We start from the raw sequence: 22,133 nt of genomic DNA on the forward strand, positions 1-22,133 counted from the left end.
AACTTCTTGTATCCCACCAGGAATACAGCAGCAGCACTGGGGAACGCTCAGCAATGTTAATTCCTGGTCTCATCTAGACCTATGGAACCAGAAACTCCGAGGCGAAACCCAGCAGTCTGTGATCCAATGAGTCTTCAGCTGATTCTGACGCACGTTAATGTTTGTGAACCACTGGCCTAAGTAAAGGCACAAGTTCAAATCAGAAGGGAAGAGAGTTCTTCCAGTGCCCACGGACAGTCCTCCATTTGCACCCAGCCCATGCTGAGGGCAGGTGAATGGTGGCACCACAGGGAGGAGCAGGAGAGGACCCAGAGACCCAAGGAGGAAGGCGGGGACCATGGCTTCTTCTTTCTTTATTGGACGCTTTGTAGATGTCACGCAGGTCTAAAAGTTACACCGTTAAATAATTATTTAAAAACCGACCAGGATTAAGGCCCTGGTCCAGAGCTCCAAACCAGAAGCAGAAAGGAATGGGGGCGGTGGGCTGGGGGGGTATTCCTCCAACATCACCAAAACCCAGAGAACGAGGATCCTAAGCTTTTTCACAGGCCAACCCAGGGCATGGGCCTGCGGGCTGACCCTCGGAGGCCTCTGGCTGCATCACTATCGGGTCAGAACCAGCGAGGAGCTGGCGGGAACAGCCAGCCGAGTCCAGACATGGACACAGTAGCTGGAAGGACAGGAGACAGACAGGTCCTGTCCAGCTGTGGATAGGATCAGAGTGCAGCTAAGGCAGGTGGGGGCAGGGGCTGGGGAGCAGTATTGCAGCAATGCAGGACGTGGCCCCGGGGGCTCGGCCCAGCCAGCCGGCCGGCAAGGCCTCACACGTTGTGGGTCCGCCTGGTGGGCTGGGGCTCCTCGCCCACCAGCTTGGACTTGAGGTGCTCCTTGTAGGCGAGGATGTCTCCAGGCCACTTGGTGATTGTCTGCTTCTCACAGACCCAGATTTCCTGTGCAACCTGGAGAGCAAACCCCAGACTTAGCCACCCTGGCCAGCGCCCTTCCCACCCCGGCCCAGGAGACTGTTCCCGGCAGAGTCTGAGAAAAAAACCCCATAAGCTCCCGCCAGCCCACATCCAGCTCCATTTCACCCCCTCAGCGTTTCTGGGGATGGTCTAATCTAGACACCAGCAGGGGCTGGGGCCTTCCAAGCTGGAACCCGCCGGTCACCCCAACTGCTAGTTCCCCAGCAGGACCCAGACCTGTTCAGGGCCTCACTCTCGGCTTCCTGCGTTCCACCCCGTCTTCCTCACAGCTTCAGAGAAATGACCAGAAGCTTTCTCCCCAGTGACAAGCAGGAGCCCTCTGTCTAATCCAGAGGCTCCTTAGTACAATACTATTTCCAGGCTGAAGAATCCTGGAAACAATAGCAAAAGCACCCTGTTCGCTACTCAATTCTCTCCCTGATTTTGGCCAACGATGCCAAGTAGGCTAACAGCCCCAAATAGCTAATGAAGAATTAAAGTATTTCTGTGAAGGCTTTCTAAGTTTCTCAGAGAAACCATAAGATGTGGTCCTCTCCACCCTACGTCCTGCGCCCTTTTCCCAAACATGGTAATGTGGATTCAGTGTCCCCCATGTGCCATGGGGGTGTTCTACCCCCAACCGCGTCCTGGCCGCGAGTCTCACCTGTTGGATGAGTCTGAAGTCATGGCTGACCAGCATCATACCGCCCTCAAAGTCATTGATGGCATCTGCCAGGGCATCGATGGTCTCAATGTCCAGGTGGTTGGTGGGCTCGTCCAGGAAGAGCATGTGGGGGTTCTGCCAGGCCAGCCAAGCCAGACACACTCGGCACTTCTGCCCATCAGACAGGTTCCGGATCGGGCTCACCTGCGTGGAACCAGGTCATTTACGAGGTCTGGGGTTGCCCTCACCACGCATTAAGACTCACCTCTCCCCATGGCTTCTCTGTTATCACACAGACAGCGGGGCTCAGGAAGACCCCAGGTCACACAGTAAGACAGTGGCACCCTGCCAGTCCCTCAAGGGCCTAGAAGGGACACACCTGGAGTCTGAAGCCTGCCTCGGCACAGGGTCTTCACGCAGTGCAGCCGTCAGGGGACCTGAGTCTGGATCAGAGGACCCTGCGTTCTAGATCTCAATTTCCCTTGCTTTTAACACCATGGCCCATCCTGCTAGTCTGGGGGCAAGGGCATGTCAGAGACCAGCACGCGACCCCCCACCCTCCCTTGAGACTTTAGAGCTCCAATCTGTAACCACCTAGAGCAGAGGAAAAAACAGACGCCCAGCCCGTGTCTCCCAGTTGCCTGGGGTCCTCCCACCCCAATCCGCTGACCTGCTGTTTCCCTGTGAGACCGTATCGCCCAATGATCTTCCGCATCTCCTCCTTCTCCTTGATCTCGGGGTAGCATTTCATCATGTACTCCAAAGGCGAGAGGTCTAAGTCTAGCTGCTCTTGTAAATGCTACAGGGGAAAAAAAAAAAAAAAAAAAGAACCCACCCAGGTGTGCCTGGTGTTCTTCAAAGGCAGCCTGCTGGGGTAGCTGCCGCGTACCGTCTCTCTACCTCTCCCCGGGCAGCTGTTCAAGACTGCAGAAGCACCCGGAGCTGACCTGGGCACACGCGGCCCTGCTCGCACACCCTGGGCAGCTCCCCGTGCCCCACCAAGACTGTACCTGATGGTAGCGCCCTATCTTGACATGAGAGTGTTTTCGGATCATTCCATCTGTGGGCAGTAGCTACAGGAAGATAAAAAAAAAAGAGTAGACAGTGGAAAGATAAGCACACAGACAAGGAAACCTGGTCAGAAGCAGACAGGAAGCAAACATACGTTCACACCAAGCAAGACTCCTACAACTTCCAAAACAGAACCCGCACCACCACCTCACAAACTGCTTTTCTGGCCACTCAGAGAAAATACACCGAGACAGATGTTCTCAGGGGAGGCAGAGACACACACCACATGATCCACTGGGTAGTTATTAAAGGACTACTATCCCCTGCACTGAACTGTGACAGAGGACTCGCAGGGGTCCAACATACGTTTTCTACAATAAAAACATTTCTAAATGCAGAGCCGCTCCTGTGTTCTAAATGCTCTGAACGAAGACACGGGAAGGCAGTGAGAACAGGCCTGGGTTGTCTCTCACAGGCTCTCTCACACACACACTCCTTCTCCCAGTTTTCTCTAAGAAAATGCCCTAAACATCACACTGGCCAGTGATGACCCGCCCCCCAGAGGACGGCTCACTCGTCATGAGAGCACGCAGGCCTTCCAAGACCAGTGGCCCTTGCATGCCGCCCCCCGACCCTGACACACTGGCATCTAATGCTGGAGTCCCACGCCCTGACTTGGCACCATACCTCTCCAGTTAGCAGCTTCAGAAGAGTTGACTTCCCTGCTCCATTGGGCCCCACCAGAGCCACTCGGGTGTCGAGATCAATACCGAACTCTAGATTGTTGTAGATGCAAGGCTGAGGGGGGTGGGGGAGAGAAACAGACCCAGGGGTAGGGTGATCAATCCAACTGGCAGAGCAATCTCGCTGAGCCCCCAGTCACCACTAGAGGCGGCGGGAGTGAGGAGGAAGGAAGCTCCATGGCAGCCCCCTACCCACTGCCTCCACCCACCAATGCGGCTGAGCAATGTCCCCTCCAAGTACTTGGAGGGGACCCCCACTCCTCTAAGGCTCTCAGTGAGGCAACCCAGGCTGCCAGGTCTGGAAACTCCCCAGCAGCACAAGGGTTAGTAGATGTGGTCAGCAAACAGGACACTCTTCTCGCCAGCTGACACCTCGTACAATGTACCCCAGCCTCCCAACCACACCCACGTACTCACCCCATCTTTCGTGTACTTGAAGCTGACATTCTGCACCATAATAACAGGCGGAGGGATCTTGCCACATGGTGGGAAATAAAATGACAGCGTCTAGGAAGAGGATAAAGAGGTGTTTATCAAGTCAGGTCCTTCCTTATCCATCTCACCTTAGGCCACATAATTCCACCCAACCAGACCCTACCTTGTCGCTCACAACCCTCTCTGTCAGTCCTGATGCCATCATTTTCTGTAGCGTCTTCTCCTTGCTCTGGGCCTGCCGGGCCAGCTTGGCACTGCCATGACCAAACCTAGCAATGTAGTTCTGAAAGAGTGCAGAGAGGGGGCTTGCGTGTGGGCAGGTACCCCACGATTCATCTGAAAAGAGGGTAAAGGACTTCTCTAGCCCCCGCACCTCCCCAGACACCGTCAGCTCTCTCGGAGGAGGAGATCGTGACCCTACCTTCATGTGTGCGATCTGATCCTGCTCCCAGTGAAACCTCTTCATCTGGTTCTCTTCCAGCTCCAGCCGCGTCTTCACATACTGATCGTAATTACCCTGCAGGAAGACGCACTGGGTGAGATGGGCAGCGCTAGCCTCGGCCCTGGGTCCTCACTCAGGGGGTGTTCGAGATGGCACCTGACTTGGCCCTGGCTATGGGGTGGTGCAGCGGGGGAAGAGGAAGTGCATTAAAGAAACATATTCTGGGACTTCCCTACTGGTTTAGCAGTTAAGACTCTGAGCTCCTAATGCAGGTGGCCCGGGTCTGATCCATCATTAGGGAACTAGATCCCACATGCCACAACTAAGACCCAACACAGCCAAATAAATAAATATTAAAAAAAAAAGAAGCATATCTGAATTTAGAAGCTGAGGTCTTTTCAAACTGCGTGCCTCTCCTTCCTAGAGCAGGGATTCAGACTAAATCCTCGGGTTAACCATAAAGACACCCACAGCCCGGGCAGGAGCCCTGAAAACCACTGTCATACTGATCATCAAGAGGCTCACAGCCTTCCAAGGGCATGTGCATCCCCTCCCCACCTGGAGAGGCTGAAGCCCCAGGCAGGCCACAAGAACTGCCTCCAGGTGGGAAGACACCAGACCAGTCAGATTTAGGACCTGGCAGAAGGCAATGGCACCCCACTCCAGTACTCTTGCCTGGAAAATCCCATGGATAGAGGAGCCTGGGGGGCTGCAGTCCATGGGGTCGCTGAGGGTCGGACACGACTGAGCGACTTCACTTTCACTTTTCACTTTCATGCATTGGAGAAGGAAATGGCAACCCACTCCAGTGTTCTTGCCTGGGGAGTCCCGGGGACGGCGGAGCCGGGTGGGCTGCCGTCTATGGGGTCGCACAGAGTCGGACACGACCAAAGTGACTTAGCAGTAGCAGACCCTGCACTATGGACTTCCGTGGTGTCTGTCTGCAAACACCCAGACTCAAGCTAAACATCCATCAGAGTCTGACAAATAAGTTACAGGACAGCCACGCAATGCAATACCATGCAGTCACTGGAAAAAAAGGGGGGCAATTTAAATATACTCATATGGAAAGCTGTCCAAGACATATTAAAATTTAAACTCAACCAACAGGATCATGGTATGGGTACATAAAATTTTTTACAAATGCTTGCAAGTACATGTGAAATTTCTGAAAAACTATGTAAGAACTATTAACACTCCTCTGGTGAATACAACTATGAATAAAGAGGAATTCTATTTTTCATAAGCAGCTACTCAAGAAGGCAGAGGGCAGCAAGGCCTGCCTGGGCACCGTGAAGAGGCAGCCTCTCTGCATAAGGCAAACATACACCCCGTGCACAGGCTGCCAATCCATGGCCTATGGCCTGAAAGCAATTACTTTGGGACTAAAATAAAACAGGCTGCAGAACTCCCTGTCCACATCTTTTTATAGCAATAGGTAGAAAAGGGCTGCTAAGTCAAATTTTTTTTTAAAGGAGAACTTCATGGAACGGGTAAGCACAGTGGGTACTGCGGAGAAGCTAAGCCCACTCACCGTGTAATACTTCAGCTTCTTATTGTGCATGTGAATGATGTTGGTACAGACACCATTCAGGAAGTCCTGGGAATGGGAGACGAGGACCAAGATGCGCTTAAAACTGCAAAGCCAGAGAACCAATCAGGGAGGAGCTCAACATGGTAGACAGTTCACAACAGGGGAGCTGAACGTCGGGCCCAGAAAACCTTCATCCTTTCCCACCCTTATGCCTGAGCGACCTCTAGATTTTCTGGCCAGTTGCCAGCTCTGAGCTGCCAGCGCTCAATCTGTGTATAAGGACACTAGGCGTTTTTCAAAGTGTGGTGAGGCAGTCGAGATTCCTCAAACTTCTGCTTTAACTTTCCAAAGAATGGAGTGGAGATGGCAGTAATAGTGATGGTAAAATCAAAAGTGTGCACAAGCACCCATAAACACATTTAAAGCCAGAAGAGAACTGGAATGGGTATAGTAAAAATCACCAGGCTCTCCTTTTCATATTACTACCTTCATAGCTCAGTTGGTAAGGAATCTGCCTGTGATGCAGGAGACCCAGGTTCGATTCCTGGGTTGGGAAGATGGCTTGGAGAAGGAAATGGTAACTCACTCCAGTATTCTTGCCTGGAGAATCCTAGGGGCAGAGAAACCTGGCAGGCTACAGTCCATGGGGTCACAAGAGTCAGACATGACTTAGCGACTAAACCACTCCTTTTTATAAAGAAGGTAGCAGGTCACTGAAGAGACCATGGAAAGCCTTCTTCTAGAACTGGGGCAGCTTTCCAGGTTATCTGACTCTCAAGCAAAGGACCACGGCCATATGGGCTATTTTTCTCTTTGTCACTGCATCATGATCTTATATAAGGATCCTTGTTTAATATGATACAAATACAATTAAGAAAAAATATTATCTTTAATAAAAATGTTATATTTTAAATAATAGGAAAAAAAAACAAAAAAATAAAACAAAAAAATTCATATATTTAAGACTAAACAAAAGCTAACAAAATGGCCTGCCCTAAAGATGGTTACTGGGCTTTGCTGGTGGCTCAGTGGTATAGAACCAGCCTGCAATGCAAGAGACATGGATTTGATCCCTGGGTGGGGAAGATCCTCTGGAGAAAAAAATGGCAACCCACTTCAGTATCCCTGCCTGGAAAATCCCACGGACAGACAAGTCTGGCAGGCTAGAGTCCATGGAGTCCTAACAAGTCAGACACGACTGAGCGACTAAACAAGAACAAAGGTGGCCACCACCTCTTCAGTCTGGTCTCCCTCTGGCCTCACTTCGCTCCATTGCTCACTGCTCTAGTGTCACTGTGGGTCCTGGGTGTCATCTCCCCTGGACTCTGCTCAGCCCCTCCCTGAGGACCTGCCCCTTCCCCCCAGCCCCGCCTCTTACGTCTTTAGCTCTTCTTCCAACCACACACAAGCATCGAGGTCCAGGTGGTTGGTGGGCTCGTCCAGGAGCAGCATGAAGGGTCGAATGAAGAGGGCTCTGAAGACAGGAAAGGAGACAGAACCACTTCAGTCTACCGCGTGCTACACAGGAGGGGAGGGCCTGCCTGCCACCTGCAGCTCTGGTCAGGCCTGCACTGAGTCCTGAAATCAACTCTAGGGTCTACACCTCAGACAAAAGGTGAGAAGTAGGAGAGAAACCAGAGATGAAGGGTGGGGGTTAAAGAGCAGAAAACAGAACTGAGAAGCAGAGGGAAGATGTAGCTCGGACGTAAGGCTGTAAAAGTTCCTTATGAGTCTACAAGTCTCTTACACTAAGGCTGGTGAGCATCGGGATACACAAAAGGATACAGAAAAAGTACACTGCTAAAAAGCATGCAGGTGAGACCTAACTGGTGGGTTTGCTAGACTCTAGCAAAGAGGCCCAAGAATGTTCTTTTCTTAGATGGCATCTCAAGCAGGAGGAACAAGGGGACAGTGCTGGTCCCACCCCTGTGGTCACCACATCTGCAGCACTTTTTAGAAACCAGGTTTCCGGACGTCTGACTCCAGCACAGATGTGAAGAGGCCAGGAAATCTGTGTGTGTAAAAGCTGCCTAGTGAATCTGAGGCTACAACTCCTTGCCGGCACATGAAAGCAAGGCTCTTATGTTCCAGAGCACATTCAGGCACCCTTGCTGAAGCAGTGTATCAAGCCTCCCCAAGGCCCTGCGCAGAGAGGGGTGGGGGAAGGAACCACTTATGTGACTGGGGACTTCTTGGGGGATTGGTGCGGAAATGACGGCCTACAGAAACTGGTTCCAGATCAGGTCAAGAGAGGCAAGAAGGACAGATACCCTAGCGGCTGCCTAACAGGTTATCTTTATACAACAAGAATTAGAAAGGCTGAAGCCCAAAAAGCAGGGGGGGAGAGCAGTCAAGAGGAAAGAGACAGACCTATCCTCCCATTTACCTAGAGCTGGCCCTAGGATTCCTGAACACGGTGCCCAAGTCCAACAGGGACCACTTGGGTCAGGAAGCTCACTCTTTAGCTCATGTACACCACCCCCGCCCCTCCACACTGTTGGTATCTGGCATAGACTGACCACTGACCCCTGTTCTAAACAGTTCTGCGGGAGACAGCACTCAACCCTGAGAAGAGACAGGGTGCCACGGAGGGCGGAGGTGGGGGAGACGCACCTGGCGAGGGCAACCCGCATCCTCCAGCCCCCACTGAAGTCTTTGAGCTTCTTGCGTTGCATGGCAGGCGTGAAACCCAGTCCGTGCAAGATCCGCGAGGCTCTCATCTCCGCCTTGTCGGCATCCAGCTCCTCCAGCCGCTCGTAGAGCTCTAAGAGCTTCTCACACTCCGCTGTGGACGGCGCGTGGCCAGTGAGGCTCCTGGGGCCTTTCCCGGGGGGAAGCCACCCCACGCCCCTGGGTCCGGAGCCCTACCGTCCTCATGAGCCAGCCGCTCAGCCTCCCTCTCCAGCATGGCCCGCTCCGTGTCCACTTCCATCACACACTGCAGGGGCGTCTTGTCACTAGGGGGCATCTCCCGAGTCAGATGGTAGATGTCAATGTGCTCGGGGATGGGCACTTCGCGTTTCCCAATAGCAGAGAGCAGCATGGACTTTCCTGAGAGAGGCAGGCGACAAACAGGCAGAGAAGGGGACGCTCAGCACAGCTCTGCCTGTCACTGCCCCACATCAGTCTCTCCACTCCAGTCAAACCAAGTTAGTTCAGTCACTCATTCGTGTCCGGCTCTTTGTGACCCCATGGACTGCAGCACGCCAGGCTCACCTGTCCATCACCAACTCCCGGAGCCTACCCAAACTTATGTCCATCACGTCAGTGATGCCATCCAACCATCTCATCCTCTGTCATCCCCTTCTCCCACCTTCAATCTTTCCCAGTCAAACCAAGACCTCCCCGTTTATTGAGTCCTTTCTTTCCTTTCATTCATTGAAATCCTATGACTGCCCCCTCAGTGGGACACGGTTCTGCCAGGTCCTGTCCCAGTCCTCCTCTGTGAAGTCTGTGCACCTACAAACGCTTCACACACCACTCCCACCTGCTCCTACCCACTTCTCTAGCACCTACTGCCTGCAATGACTCACGTGGTACTTATCACATGACTACTCTGTATGGGTAGGTGGGCACATCTGGCTCCCACCCATACTGCAAATGCCCAGCTTTGTACACAGCTGGTGCTAAGGAAACACTTGCTGAGCAACAGATGAGCCAAGAAGAGATACCTCCCACCTTGCTTTCCAAGGGCCTCACCAATTCCATTTAAGCCGATGAGGCCATAGCGACGGCCTGAGTTTAATTCCAGTTTGGTGTCGCTGAGCAGCTCTTGACCATGGAAGGTGAGGGAGAGGTTGATGATGTGGGCGTCAGTACTGTTGGGGTGAGAGGCGAGGACGCCAGTGACAGCTCGAGCAGCAGCTTTCTTCATTTCGAAGTCCTCCAGCTCCTTGGTCAGCAAATCCACTTCTGGGGACAGAAAAGCAAAGCAATCTGGGAAGAGGGCTGTAAGCCACGCTAAGCTCTTACACAAAAAGGCACATCTTGGGGCATCTGGGTGGCTCAGTCAGAAGAGCATCAGACTTTTACTGTGAGGGCTGAGGGCTCAGGCCCCTGCTTGGGCATTTGTGGCTTTTGCCCTTCTTTAAGTTACCACGTATTAACACATAAAAATCCAAAGGCTGAATGCGTGTCCTGAAGGACCAGGGCTCAAGATCAGGTTGAGCTGACTCAGATGTTTCATAAGCTTTAACACTACATGTAGTTCGGCCCTGGTATCCTGCTTTCATGGACATTTTTTACTTCACAACTTGTCCTTTTAATTCTAACTTCTCTTGTTCTTAGATGATATGACGCATGGTAGCAATGGCTAGAACTCCAAATCGTCCTCTATGAGTGTGTATTAAAAATTAGCTGTCGTTGTTCAGTCGCTGAGTCATGTCTCACTCTTTGTGATCCCCATGGACTGTAGTCCACCAGGCTCCTCTGTCCATGGGATTTCCCAGGCAAGAATACTGGAGTAGTTGCCATTTCCTTCTCCAGGGGATCTTTCCAACTCAGGGATCGAACCCGTGTCTTTTTCATGGGCAGGCGGATTCTTTAGCACCGAGCCATCAGGGAAGCCCCCAAATTAGTATCAATGCCCCAGAGAAAGCAGATGCTACAGAGGTGCAGTTCTCTTCCTCTACAACCTAGAGAGTTTCCAGGTGCTAATTCCAAGAAGCTATACTGCCTGGAAGGAACCAGTACAAGAAAACAGAGAGGGGTCCAGGGCAGTTTTGGTGGAGGAGAGGAATTTAAAAAGTCTTTCTACACAGTTGAGTCACCAGGCTTTTCACAGCCCCATTTTGTGCCAATCCTTTTTCTAGATCTTGAGACGACAGTGTAGAGAGAAGTTTATGATCTAGATAAGGAGTTAGTACGGAGAAGGCAATGGCACCCCACTCCAGTACTCTTGCCTGGAAAATCCCATGGACAGAGGAGCCTGGTAGGCTGCAGTCCATGGGGTCGCTGCCAGTCGGACACGACTGAGCGACTTCACTTTCACTTTTCACTTTCATGCATTGGATAAAGAAATGGCAACCCACTCCAGTATTCTTGCCTGGAGAATCCCAGGGATAGGGGAGCCTGGTGGGCTGCCATTTATGGGGTCGCACAGAGTCGGACATGACTAAAGCGACTTAGCAGCAAGGAGCTAGTAAACTTTTTCTTAAAGGGCCAGATGGTAAATATTTTAGGGTTATAGCCCTAGTAGCAAAATCACAACTATTACATAGGTACATCCATTACCATTTGAAACATAACCACTTAAAAAATGTAAAAAACATTCTTAGCCTGGGAGGGGGTGGCTTACAAAACAGGCTGGCCACATTTGGCCAGCTGCCTGCTTTTGTAAATAAAGTTTTATTGGGAGACAGTCACACCCAACACTTTCATGTTGTCTATGGCTGCTTTCCACCACAATGGCAAAGCTGAACAGCTGCATCAGAGACCATATGGGCCACAGAGCTGCAAATATTCACTATCTGGATCTTTACAGAAAAAGTTTGCCGATCTCTGGACAGTATCTCCATGTGCTCAGGGAAGAAGATCAAAATTAAAGGAAAGCTACACAGCCAACCCTCTGTATCCATAGTTCTGCATCCAAAATCATGTTTAATTCAAATGTGGGTTAAAAAAAAAACACTCCAGAGAGTTCCAAATAGTAAAACTTGAATTTGCCACACACTAGCAACTATTTCATATATTTATGTTGTATTAGATACAGTAAGGAATTTAGAGATGTGCCAGGTTATATGCAAAGACTACATATACCATTCTATGTAACAGCCTTGAGCATCTGTGGATTCTGGTATCCACAGGGATCCTGGGACCAAACCTCAGCAGACACCAAGACACAGCTATACAACTTTTCTCTTGATCTTTGACAGTTTATTGGAGAAGGAAATGGCAACCCACTCCAGTACTCTTGCCTGGAAAATTCCATGGATGGAGGAACCTGGTAGGCTACAGTCCATGGGGTTGCAAAGAGTTGGACACGACTGAGTGACTTCACTTTTCCAGTTTATAGCATCTATGACCTAAATCATCTCCTGAGCTTTAAGACTTATACCTCACTGTCTTGGCCTATAGCATCCTAGAAAACAGGCTCAAAAGATAAGTGAACAGCACTGAATAAATGGGAGAAAGGATTCTGGAATAAACTTTATCAGAAGGAATACTGTAGACTTCACAAGCAGCCCCTTTCTATTCATTTCCCAAACAAGGGGACCAGATGAACTCCAGTACCCATCCTAAAGAGTCTCACATTCGAAAGGTTGAGTAGTTTGTCAGAAGTCACTTTCTTTGATATTTCTTGATCTTTCCATATCTCACTACCTAAAGAAGACCATGTAGCAATGGTAACTACCAGGTTGGAGAATTAAGTAATTCCAAACTCAGAGAAGAGAGCAGACCCAGTCTTGTGAGAGAGGACAGATGATCCATTAGTTATGAAAGCAGAAATGACCCTGGGTCCCTGGCAATAAGAAATATTTTCAGAGAGAAAGCTGGGAAAAACCCAGATTTTATATTTTAGAACAGTAGCTCCCTGAGGAAGCAGGGGGAAACCCAAAGCTCCCTTATGACTGAGTTAGGGGTGGTACAGCTGGGCTTGCCCTGACAAATTCTGATTTTCTAGGGAGAAAGGCAAAGAAGTTTGTAATGGGAACTGTGGACAAGAGTCTCAAAGTGGGATTCGGTTGTCTACTTTTCCAACTCATCCAGAAAGTACTACAGAATTGAGGCTTAACCCCTGTCCCTGAGAGCCTAGAGGGAGCCCTACTTGACAGATCACAAACCAGCCCTCTTGTCCCCTCCCACCGTTCTTACCTACCCATCTCCCCGCTACCCTGGCCAGGAGGAAAATCTCCCCGCTACCCTGGCCTGGAGGAAAATCTCCCCGCTACCCTGGCCGGGAGGAAAATCTCCCTGCTACCCTGGCCGGGAGGAAAATCTCCCCGCTACCCTGGCCGGGAGGAAGGCTGCCTGACCTGACCACACAGTCCTCCCTCACAACTCTTATCCTGGAGACGATTCCTACCATTTAACTCTCTCCTCGCAATCATTTTAAACCCTGTTTTTTTCAGAATTCCTGTCTCTGTTGCAACTTGCATGAATAATTCTCTCCTCCTGCAACTTTACCTAGTATCTCTGTCTGCAAGGGTAATCATGCAAAAAAAGAAGTATTACCCAAGACACAGTCCCTGCACTCAAAGATCAAACAATTCAGATGGAGAGATAGATACAATGAAGGTAACACTGGGATACCCCTGGAGGTTCAGTGGTTGGGAGTCCTTACTTCCTCTGCAGGGGACATGGGTTGAATCCCCTAGTCTAGGAACTAGGATTCCATATGCCGTGTAGTACTGGCCAAAGAAAAAGCAACCCTAGAGATAGTGTGTGTTTGTGTTTGCGTGCGCACGCGCTCACTGTGACCCCGTGGACTGTAGCCCACCAGGCTCCTCTGTCCATGGGATTCTCCAGGCAAGAATACTGGAGTGGGTTGCCATTCCTTCTCCAGGGGATCTTCTCGACCCAGGGACTGAACCTGGGCTTCCTGCATTGCAGGCAGATTCTCTACCATCTGAGCCACAGGGAAGCCCTGGATAGATAGTACAGAGATATAGTGAATAGCAGTATTATTGAGGTCAGGCTTGACAGGGAAAGATTTTACCACCTTGAGCTGGGCCCTAAGAGAAATGTCAAATGTAGCTAGTATAAAAATTAGAGTATAAGAACCTCAATTTGTAAGTGGACAGAAATGTGGTGACTATTCAAGGGACAACAGTAGACAACAGAGAAGGCCTGTTTAGAAAGCTTTTAGGAGCAAGGAAGAAGGCTGGCATAGACAACCAAGAGCCTGGAATATTCTTTATCACACACTTCCCTGTTTCCCAATCTAGACTGCAAGTTATCAGAGGAAAGCCCATGCTTATAGTGCCTCAGTATTCAGTGATCTTGTGTCTAATACTTGAGAAGCACTTGTAACAGAAACGCATCTCTTTCCCAGGAAAAACCCATTAAACAATTCATATGTTTCTGTCTTGTTGGTACAGTCACTGCCCCAGGAGGACAAGGGTATCAGGTGGCAAACAGCCTGGCACACTGCCTCCATGTGTAGAAATGAAAATTCAGAAAGGGGCAGGGACCTGACCTGCAAATCTAGAAGACAGGGCAGCAAGGCAGCACAACAACTCTCATATTTGCTTGCCACTGTGTATGTGAGAACTGTGTTCAGTTTCCTTGATCAAGCTCCAACCCTACTGGTTCGGTTCATCATGAAAAGTTTGTGGCACCAGATACACTCTCTGGCATTTCCAGCATCCTGACTCAGATTCCAGCAGGGGCATCCACTGGGTCCCAGCAACCACCCCAGGAACCCACCTCTCCCTCTATTCACCTGTGGTCTCTCGGCCATTGGCCTCATTTCTCTCCTCTGCCACCTGTGGCTCTGTGATGGCATCTCCGTTTTCTTCATGTCCTTTTCTGGGCCGCTGTCGGGCTTTGGCAGCTTCCTTCTTTTTGGCTGCCTTCTTCTTAGCCAGGTCGGAGGGCATGGTGATGAACCACAGGGAAACCGTTACTGTTCTTCCAGAAAGCCTGAAGGAAGGCAAACACCCCCAAATTCTAAACTTCTGCACAGTGCCTGGGCCTTGTGCTCCATCCGTCTCAGGAATTCCCTAGCAAGCTTCGGCTACCCAGCTCCGCCCCAGCCTAAAGTCGCTTCCAACTTTTGTCAGGATGTCTCCAGCCAGTTCGGCTTCTCTGCCGCTCTTCCCATCTCACCAGCTCTTCCCTCAGGGCTTTGTCCACCAATCCCCACGGCCTCGCTCTGGAGACGCTCCTCCTTTCAGGGCCTCCACTTGAGGGACCGGGTTCTGCCCCTCGGCACACGTCCCCGGTCTCCAGTTTCCCCACAACTTGGCGCTCCACGCTCCGGCCGGCCGCCTCACTTTCCCGGGCTTCCTCCCTCCCGTCTACCTCAGGCCTCCTCCCCGTCTTCCCCATCCACACCACCCGGCCGCCGAGTCCAGCTTCTCCCCGGGGCGCCCTCGTCTTCCCCCCCACCCCCCGTTGTGAGTACCCGCCGGAGTCTCTTCATTCGCCACCCACCACCACCCCTCCGAGCCTCCCCCAGCCTCCGCCCGTCAGCTTCTCTCTCTTGGCCCCTTCTCCTCCCTTGCAGTCGCCTCCATCCCAGCCCAGTCCCTCCTCCCTCTTCTCGTCCCCCCCTCCGCCTCACCCCCTCACCGGCCTGCACCCTCCCCCGCCCCCGCCTCCTTCCAGCGCCCCTTCCCCCAACTCACTGGGCCTCTCCGCTCGGCCTCTGTCGCAACAGAGCGGCTTCTTGAGCTCCTCCGCGTGCGGCCGGCTCACCAGCCAATCACGGCCTCGCGCGGCTCTCGTCGCGCCGCCGCGCAGACTCCTGGGAAGTGTCGTCCTCCGGCCACCGCTGCCGAACCTGAGACCCGCTCCTCGAGAACTACCGCGGATCCCAGGGGCCTCGCGGGCCGGAGTGACGTCATCACGATGCGCGCGGCTGACGGGGACTGGAGTCCCAGAGCCCTCTCTGCTAGCGGTCCGCTTCGGGCGCCGGAAGCGGCGAGTCCCAGTTTTGCTCCTCAGAGGAGCGGCTGGACCGTCCCTGGCTCCCCTGCCTCTGGAATAGCTGAGGGGTTATGCGGAACTACCGGCTTCATCAGGGTCGCCAAACCGGCTCAGACAGCAGGGCGAGCTACTACACTTCCCAGCAGGCGTCAGGCTGCAATGGGTCGAAACAATGGCGGGGGGCGGGACGGGGAGGAGGAGGAGAAGGAAAGGTGAGCCGACCTGTGAGAGAGGGCCGGGAAAACGCTCATCGCTTCCAAGAGGATGCGAAGAACAGAATTATCCCTCCGAGAAGGAAAGGCGTCCTCGTTCCGTGAAACCGAAGCTTTAGAGGCTGGTCCAGTGATAACCAAACTTTAGACGGTGCCGAGCGTTGTTCCTGAATCGTCGCTGCTCTGCCCATCCACTGCAAAACTTGTTAAGTTTCCATCCAAGTTCCGTAAGTTTGATGGGAAGAGCCCTGAAGTGAAAATCAAGACTTCGGAGTTTACCTTTAATAACGTCACTTGCCCGTTAGTTTTTTTTTTTTTTTCTTTCTTTCTTCCTTCCCCCTCGTTACTTTTCATAGTTTTAAAACCCCTCACGGGCTTCTCATAGCCTGCAGTAAGCAAATCCTAAATCTGTAGTCTATCAAATACTTCTCCAGGTTTCTGATCAGTAATGCCTCCCACAGGGACACGGCTAGGGGGAGCAGAGGAAGCTGTTATTTCCGGCACTGAAAACTGCAAATCTCAGTTTGCTCCTCGGCTTAAGCGAAGCACCTGATCCGAAAGTAGAGCCCCCGACCCTTTAAAAAAAAGTGAGCTCACTTCACTTCCTCATAGAATTAGTTTTCCTTCTCAAACTTGATGCTCCAGTAGAATCTAATTACTTGCATTTCTGAGGTAAGCCATGCCATTTCACACCTCTTGGCCTCTAAGCATGCCTTTTCCTAGACTAACTCACCAACGTGTGACTCATAGCTAGATACTAGAGTTGCAGTGGTGGTACGTCTTTCCCTGGTCTCACGGAGCTCACAGTTAAGAATGCCAACTAAAAGTTATTGCTCACCATCTGGTTTTAGAACGATGAGGTCACTAGCTACTGCAGTCATGGAGCGTCCACACACCTTGAAAAGAGTTCAGGACAGAGATCAGGAATGAGGCACTCTGTGCTCTGGGGAAAATTGACAAAACAGACCTTCAGATATTTTCTGGGGAAGATTTTATGAGCCCAATTTCTTGCATCTTCTCATGTCTAAAAAAGTGGAGACATGGGCTCTTTGTGGCTAGGAACAACCTTCTGCCAAAATGTGTGTTTGACTGCACATACCCCTCCCTCCACCACTTCCACCAGCCACCAGTCATATATATATACTCACCTCTCCTACTTTTTCAGAGTAGTTTCTCAGAGCTATCTGAGAGGTTGTCTCCTGGGCTATAGTCCTCTTTAGGCCCCCAAATAAAACAACTCACAACTCTACCGACAAGATGAAAAATTTAAAAAGGAAACAGATGATGACATGTAGGTAATAAGTGCCATACAAGCCAAACATTGTTCTAGGTAGAGATATACAGACAATAGTTCACTGCTTGCAGTGCCCTTCTTTATGAAACAAGGAAGTTGTATATGATTGTGGTTCACATAAAATTACTCATGCAAACACCTAGCCTCCTGGGAGGTCTACAATATGCCTGCCTCTCCCAGCCTCAATAAAATGCCTGGTTACAGGCAGGTTTCAGGTTACAGAGAACTAACATAATTATACTCCTTCATTTATGCCATCAAATTTAATTCCCCCAACAGACTCTAAAGTGGGTATAAATACAATTTTACAGATCGGAAATAAAGGCACAGAACTATTTAAAAAATAACGCTGCTGGTAGGAAACAGTACCAGTGTTTGAAGCTCAACTCTTTTGGTACTGGGAACCACTCCAGCTATGTAAAGTGACTTGGGATGGCAAGGACTAATGAGTTACTTCTCTAAATCTACCTGCAGACCAACCAATCACATCCATGATTACCCATAAATTAACAGTTGCTGGGTAAAGTCTCCACAGTAAATAGACTGGCCTAGAAAAGGTAGAAGTTCTGCCATTTTCATCCAGGGTTTAGGTCTCTTGCAGGGGACAGACCTGGGCATGAAGGGAAAGTTCAGTTCCGTTCAGTCACTCAGTCGTGTCCAACATGCAAACATGTCGTCCTCTGTTGTTCCCTTCTCCTCCTGCCCTCATTCTTTCCCAGCATCAGGGTCTTTTCCAGTGAGTCAGCTCTTGGCATCAGGTGGCCAAAGTATTGGAGCTTCAGCATCAGTCTCTCCAATGAATATTTAGGATTGATTTCCTTTAGGATTGACTGGTTTGATCTCCTTTCTGTCCAAGGGACTCTCAACAGTCTTTTCCAATGCCACAATTTGAAGGCATCAAGTCTTTGGCACTCAGCCTTCTTTATGGTCCAACTCTCACATCCATACATGACTACTGGAAAAACCATAGCTTTGATTAGACAGACCTTTGTCAGCAAAGTAATGTCTTTGCTTTTTAATATGCTGTCTAGGTTGGTCATAGCTTTTCTTCCAAGGAGAAGAAATTTCATGGCTGCAGTCACCATCTGCAGTGGTTTTGGAGCCCAAGAAAATAAAGTCTCTGTTTCCATTGTTTCCCCATCTATTTGCCATGAAGTGATGGGACTGGATACCATGACCATAGTTTTTTGAATGTTGAGTTTTAAGCCAATTTTCTCACTCTCCTCTTTCACTATCATCAAGAGAGAGGCTCTTTAGTTCCTTTTTACTTACGCTTCATCCAGTCCAGCATTTAACATGATGTACACTGCATATAAGTTAAATAAGCAGGGTGACAATATACAGCCTTGACGTACTCTTTTCCCAGTTTGGAATCAGTCCGTTGTTCCATGTCCAGTTCTAACTGTTGCTTCTTGACCTGCATACAGATTTCTTAAGAAGCAGGTAAGATGGTCTGGTATTCCCACCTCTTTAGGAATTTTCCACAGTTTGTTGTGATCCACACAGTCAAAGGCTTTGGTGTAGTAAATAAAGCATAAGTAGATGTTTTTCTGGAACTCTCTTGCTTTTTTGATGATCCAATGGATATTGGCAGTTTGATCTCTGGTACCTCTGCTTTTTCTAAATCCAGTTGAACATCTGGAAGTTCTCGGTTTACATACTATTGAAGCCTGGCTTGGAGAATTTTGAGCATTACTTTGCTAGCGTGTGAGATGAGTGCAATTGTGCAGCAGTTTGAACATTGTCTGGCATTGCCTTTCTTTGGGATTGGAATCAAAACTGACCTTTTCCAGTCCTGTGACCTCTGCTGAGTTTTCCAAATTTGCTGGCATATTGAGTGCAGCACTTAAACAGCATCATCTTTTAGGATTTGAAGGGAAAAGAAATGGGGAAATAAGAGGGAGAGAGATCAGAGGAGAAAAGGCCTGGCTAAATATGAAGATCACCGAAGGTCAGTGCTGGAACAGGAAGCAGCATCCAGCCTCTTCATTTAAAATACAAAGAAACTGAGACCCAAGGGAGGAAATGTTTCACCCCGAGTTACCTAGAAACCTAGTAACTGAGAAAGGTCTCGAACTTTGCTGTTCAATGTGGTAGCCTCTAGCCAGGTGTGGCTATGGAGCCCTTGAAATGTGGCTGGTCTGAACTGCAATATGCTGTAAGTGTGAAATATGCATGAGGTGGGGGTGATTTTGAAGATTGCATGTGGATAGGAAAAAGATTAAAATATCTCAATTTTTATATTGATTACTCTATATGCAGAGTATATCATGGGAAATGCTAGACTGGGTGAAACACAAGCAGGAATCAAGGCGGATGGGAGAAATATCAATAATCTCAGATATGCAGATGACACCACCCTTATGGCAGAAAGCAAAGAGGAACTAATGAGCCTCTCTCTTGATGAAAGTGAAAGAGGAGAGTGAAAAAGCTGGCTTAAAACTCAACATTCAAAAAACTATGGTCATGGTATCCAGTCCCATCACTTCATGGCAAATAGATAGGGAAACAATGGAAACAGTGAGAGACTTTATTTTCTTGGGCTCCAAAACCACTGCAGATGGTGACTGCAGCCATGAAATTTCTTCTCCTTGGAAGAAAAGCTATGACCAACCTAGACAGCATATTAAAAAGCAAAGACATTACTTTGCTGACAAAGGTCTGTCTAATCAAAGCTATGGTTTTTCCAGTAGTCATGTATGGATGTGAGAGTTGGACCATAAAGAAGGCTGAGTGCCAAAGACTTGATGCCTTCAAATTGTGGCATTGGAAAAGACTGTTGAGAGTCCCTTGGACAGAAAGGAGATCAAACCAGTCAATCCTAAAGGAAATCAATCCTAAATATTCATTGGAGAGACTGATGCTGAAGCTCCAATACTTTGGCCACCTGATGCCAAGAGCTGACTCACTGGAAAAGACCCTGATGCTGGGAAAGAATGAGGGCAGGAGGAGAAGGGGACAAGAAGACGAGATGGTTGGATGGCATCACTGACTCAATGGACATGAGTTTGAGTGGGCTCCAGGAGATGGTGAAGGACAGGGAAGTGTGGCGTGCTGCAGTCCATGGAGTCTCAAAGAGTTGGACATGACTGAGCAACTGAACAACAACGTGGTCAAATGTTAATATTTGGGATATATTTAATATATTAATTTCACCTGTTTCTTTGCTTTTTTAAAAAAAGAAATGTGGCCACATGAAAAGTTTAACATCACTAATTATTAGAGAAATGATACAATGTGAGGTATCACTTCACACCTGTCAGAATGGCCATCATCAAAAAAATCTACAAATAATTAAACTCTGGAGGGGGTGTGGAAAAAAGAGAACCCTCCTACAGTATTGGTAGGAATGTAAACCATTGCAGCTCCTATGGAGAACAGTACGGAGGTTCCTTAAAAAACTAAAAATACAGTTGCCAGATGATCCAGTAATCCCACTCTTAGTAGGAAATGGCAACCCACTCCAGTATTCTTGCCTGGGAAAGTCCATGGACAGAGGAACCTAATGGGCTACAGTCCAAGGAGCTATGAAGAGTCGGATATGACTGAGCAACTAAACAGCATCAGATCAGATCAGATCAGTCACTCAGTCGTGGCCGACTCTTTGCAACCCCATGAATCGCAGCACGCCAGGCCTCCCTGTCCATCACCAACTCCAGGAGTTCACTCAGACCCATGTCCATCGAGTCAGTGATGCCATCCAGCCATCTCATCCTCTGTCGTCCCCTTCTCCTCCTGCCCCCAATCCCTCCCAGCATCAGAGTCTTTTCCAATGAGTCAACTCTTCGCATGAGGTGGCCAAAGTACTGCAGTTTCAGCTTTAGCATCATTCCTTCCAAAGAAATCCCAGGGCTGATCTCCTTCAGAATGGACTGGTTGGATCTCCTTGCAGTCCAAGGGACTCTCAAGAGTCTTCTCCAACACCACAGTTCAAAAGCATCAATTCTTCGGCACTCAGCCTTCTTCACAGTTCGACTCTCACATTCATACATGACCATAGGAAAAACCATAGCCTTGACTAGACGGACCTTTGTTGGCAAAGTAATGTCTCTGCTTTTGAATATGCTATCTAGGTTGGTCATAACTTTCCTTCCAAGGAGTAAGCGTCTTTTAATTTCATGGCTGCAGTCACCATCTGTAGTGATTTTGGAGCCCAGAAAAATAAAGTCTGACACTGTTTCCACTGTTTCCCCATCTATTTCCCATAGCCCCAGAATATTTAAAGTTTACATATACGGCTCACATTGTATTTCTAATGGACAATGCTGGTCTGGAGCCTAAAAACCATTTACCACCTACCCTGTGCCAGTTGCTGAGGGGAGACCAAATTGCAGTCAATCTGAGCGTAAGACCAAAACACAGTGAAGGGGAACCCGGCTGCTGTGTTCCATCCCACGTGCCTCCTAGAACCGTTCCTGACTCTACCAGCCCCAATGTTCTCTTTTAATGAGGAACTTTTCAAGTAACACCTCTTTTCCTCTTCTGAAATAAAGTTCGTTTGTGACAACCTAACTACACACATAAATTTCAAAAAATTACAGTGTAATGATAACAGAAGAAAGAAAAGGAAATCCTTCACAAGAAAAGTTACTTCCCTGTGCTGGAAAACATCATTAGTCACTCACTTGTTACAAAATGGTAACAAGTACAATCAAGGGACAAAACTGAAGTACAGGCTTCTTTCCATTTACAATATAGTTACATTCTTTGAAAATTCAGCACACATTACAACCCTGCAAAATTACTTAATTGTTACATATAAAACACAGACTCAAAAAGTAGTTGATTTTAACCATTTTTCCCCCTCTAAAATGAATCTTTGTAGGACATTTGAAAGCTGTGTAAAACTATTCTAATGCGAAACAATCTTGCAATGTACATGTAGCATTCTCTCCTCAATTCTTTGACAACAAAGCTGCCTTCCTGCATTTCCAAATTGCCCCCTAGAAATGTGCCATCCTGGGTGGGAACCCACCATAGTTGCTTGAAGGCCCACCTGCCTTCCAGCCTCCGTTAACCTGTTGTCCCCTCACTCAGCAGCCTTAGCTGCTTTGGCTTCCCAGTTCTTGGGCCAGTCTTCCTCTTTCCGGGCTTCCTCTTTCTGCCCGGGTAACGTACTGAATTTTCGATCGCAGCATTCCCAAATCCTCAGTCTAATTCTTCCTGCCACACTTCTCCACTGGAGTCTTTACTTTTCTGCATGGTACTTCGGACAGTTTGTAATTTCGACCTAAACTTAAAT

The 22,133-nt window shown here is 49.2% G+C and overlaps 1 protein-coding gene across 2 annotated transcripts; it reads right to left on the reverse strand.

Moving 5' to 3' along the window:
* Window positions 1-336: 336 nt before the first annotated feature.
* On the reverse strand, window positions 337-15,243 carry LOC102413365 (ATP-binding cassette sub-family F member 2). 2 transcript variants are annotated; one of them, XM_006077664.4, is made up of 15 exons: window positions 15,085-15,243; window positions 14,178-14,377; window positions 9,494-9,706; window positions 8,663-8,845; window positions 8,408-8,579; window positions 7,173-7,268; window positions 5,795-5,897; window positions 4,240-4,335; window positions 3,982-4,101; window positions 3,801-3,890; window positions 3,328-3,438; window positions 2,640-2,702; window positions 2,300-2,428; window positions 1,630-1,833; window positions 337-959 (listed from the first exon to the last, which is right to left on the reverse strand). In XM_006077664.4, exons 2-15 carry the CDS (start codon window positions 14,332-14,334, stop codon window positions 822-824), a joined length of 1,875 nt encoding a protein of 624 aa, XP_006077726.2. In that variant the 5' UTR covers window positions 14,335-14,377; window positions 15,085-15,243; the 3' UTR covers window positions 337-821. The 2 variants fall into 2 exon arrangements, with proteins under 2 accessions (XP_006077726.2, XP_025147623.2); XM_025291838.3 differs by lacking the exon at window positions 15,085-15,243 and adding an exon at window positions 14,564-14,784.
* Between the last annotated feature and the right edge of the window lie 6,890 nt (window positions 15,244-22,133).

Source organism: Bubalus bubalis, chromosome 8, assembly GCF_019923935.1.
Source record: "Bubalus bubalis isolate 160015118507 breed Murrah chromosome 8, NDDB_SH_1, whole genome shotgun sequence".
Classification (NCBI taxonomy): Eukaryota; Metazoa; Chordata; class Mammalia; order Artiodactyla; family Bovidae; genus Bubalus; species Bubalus bubalis.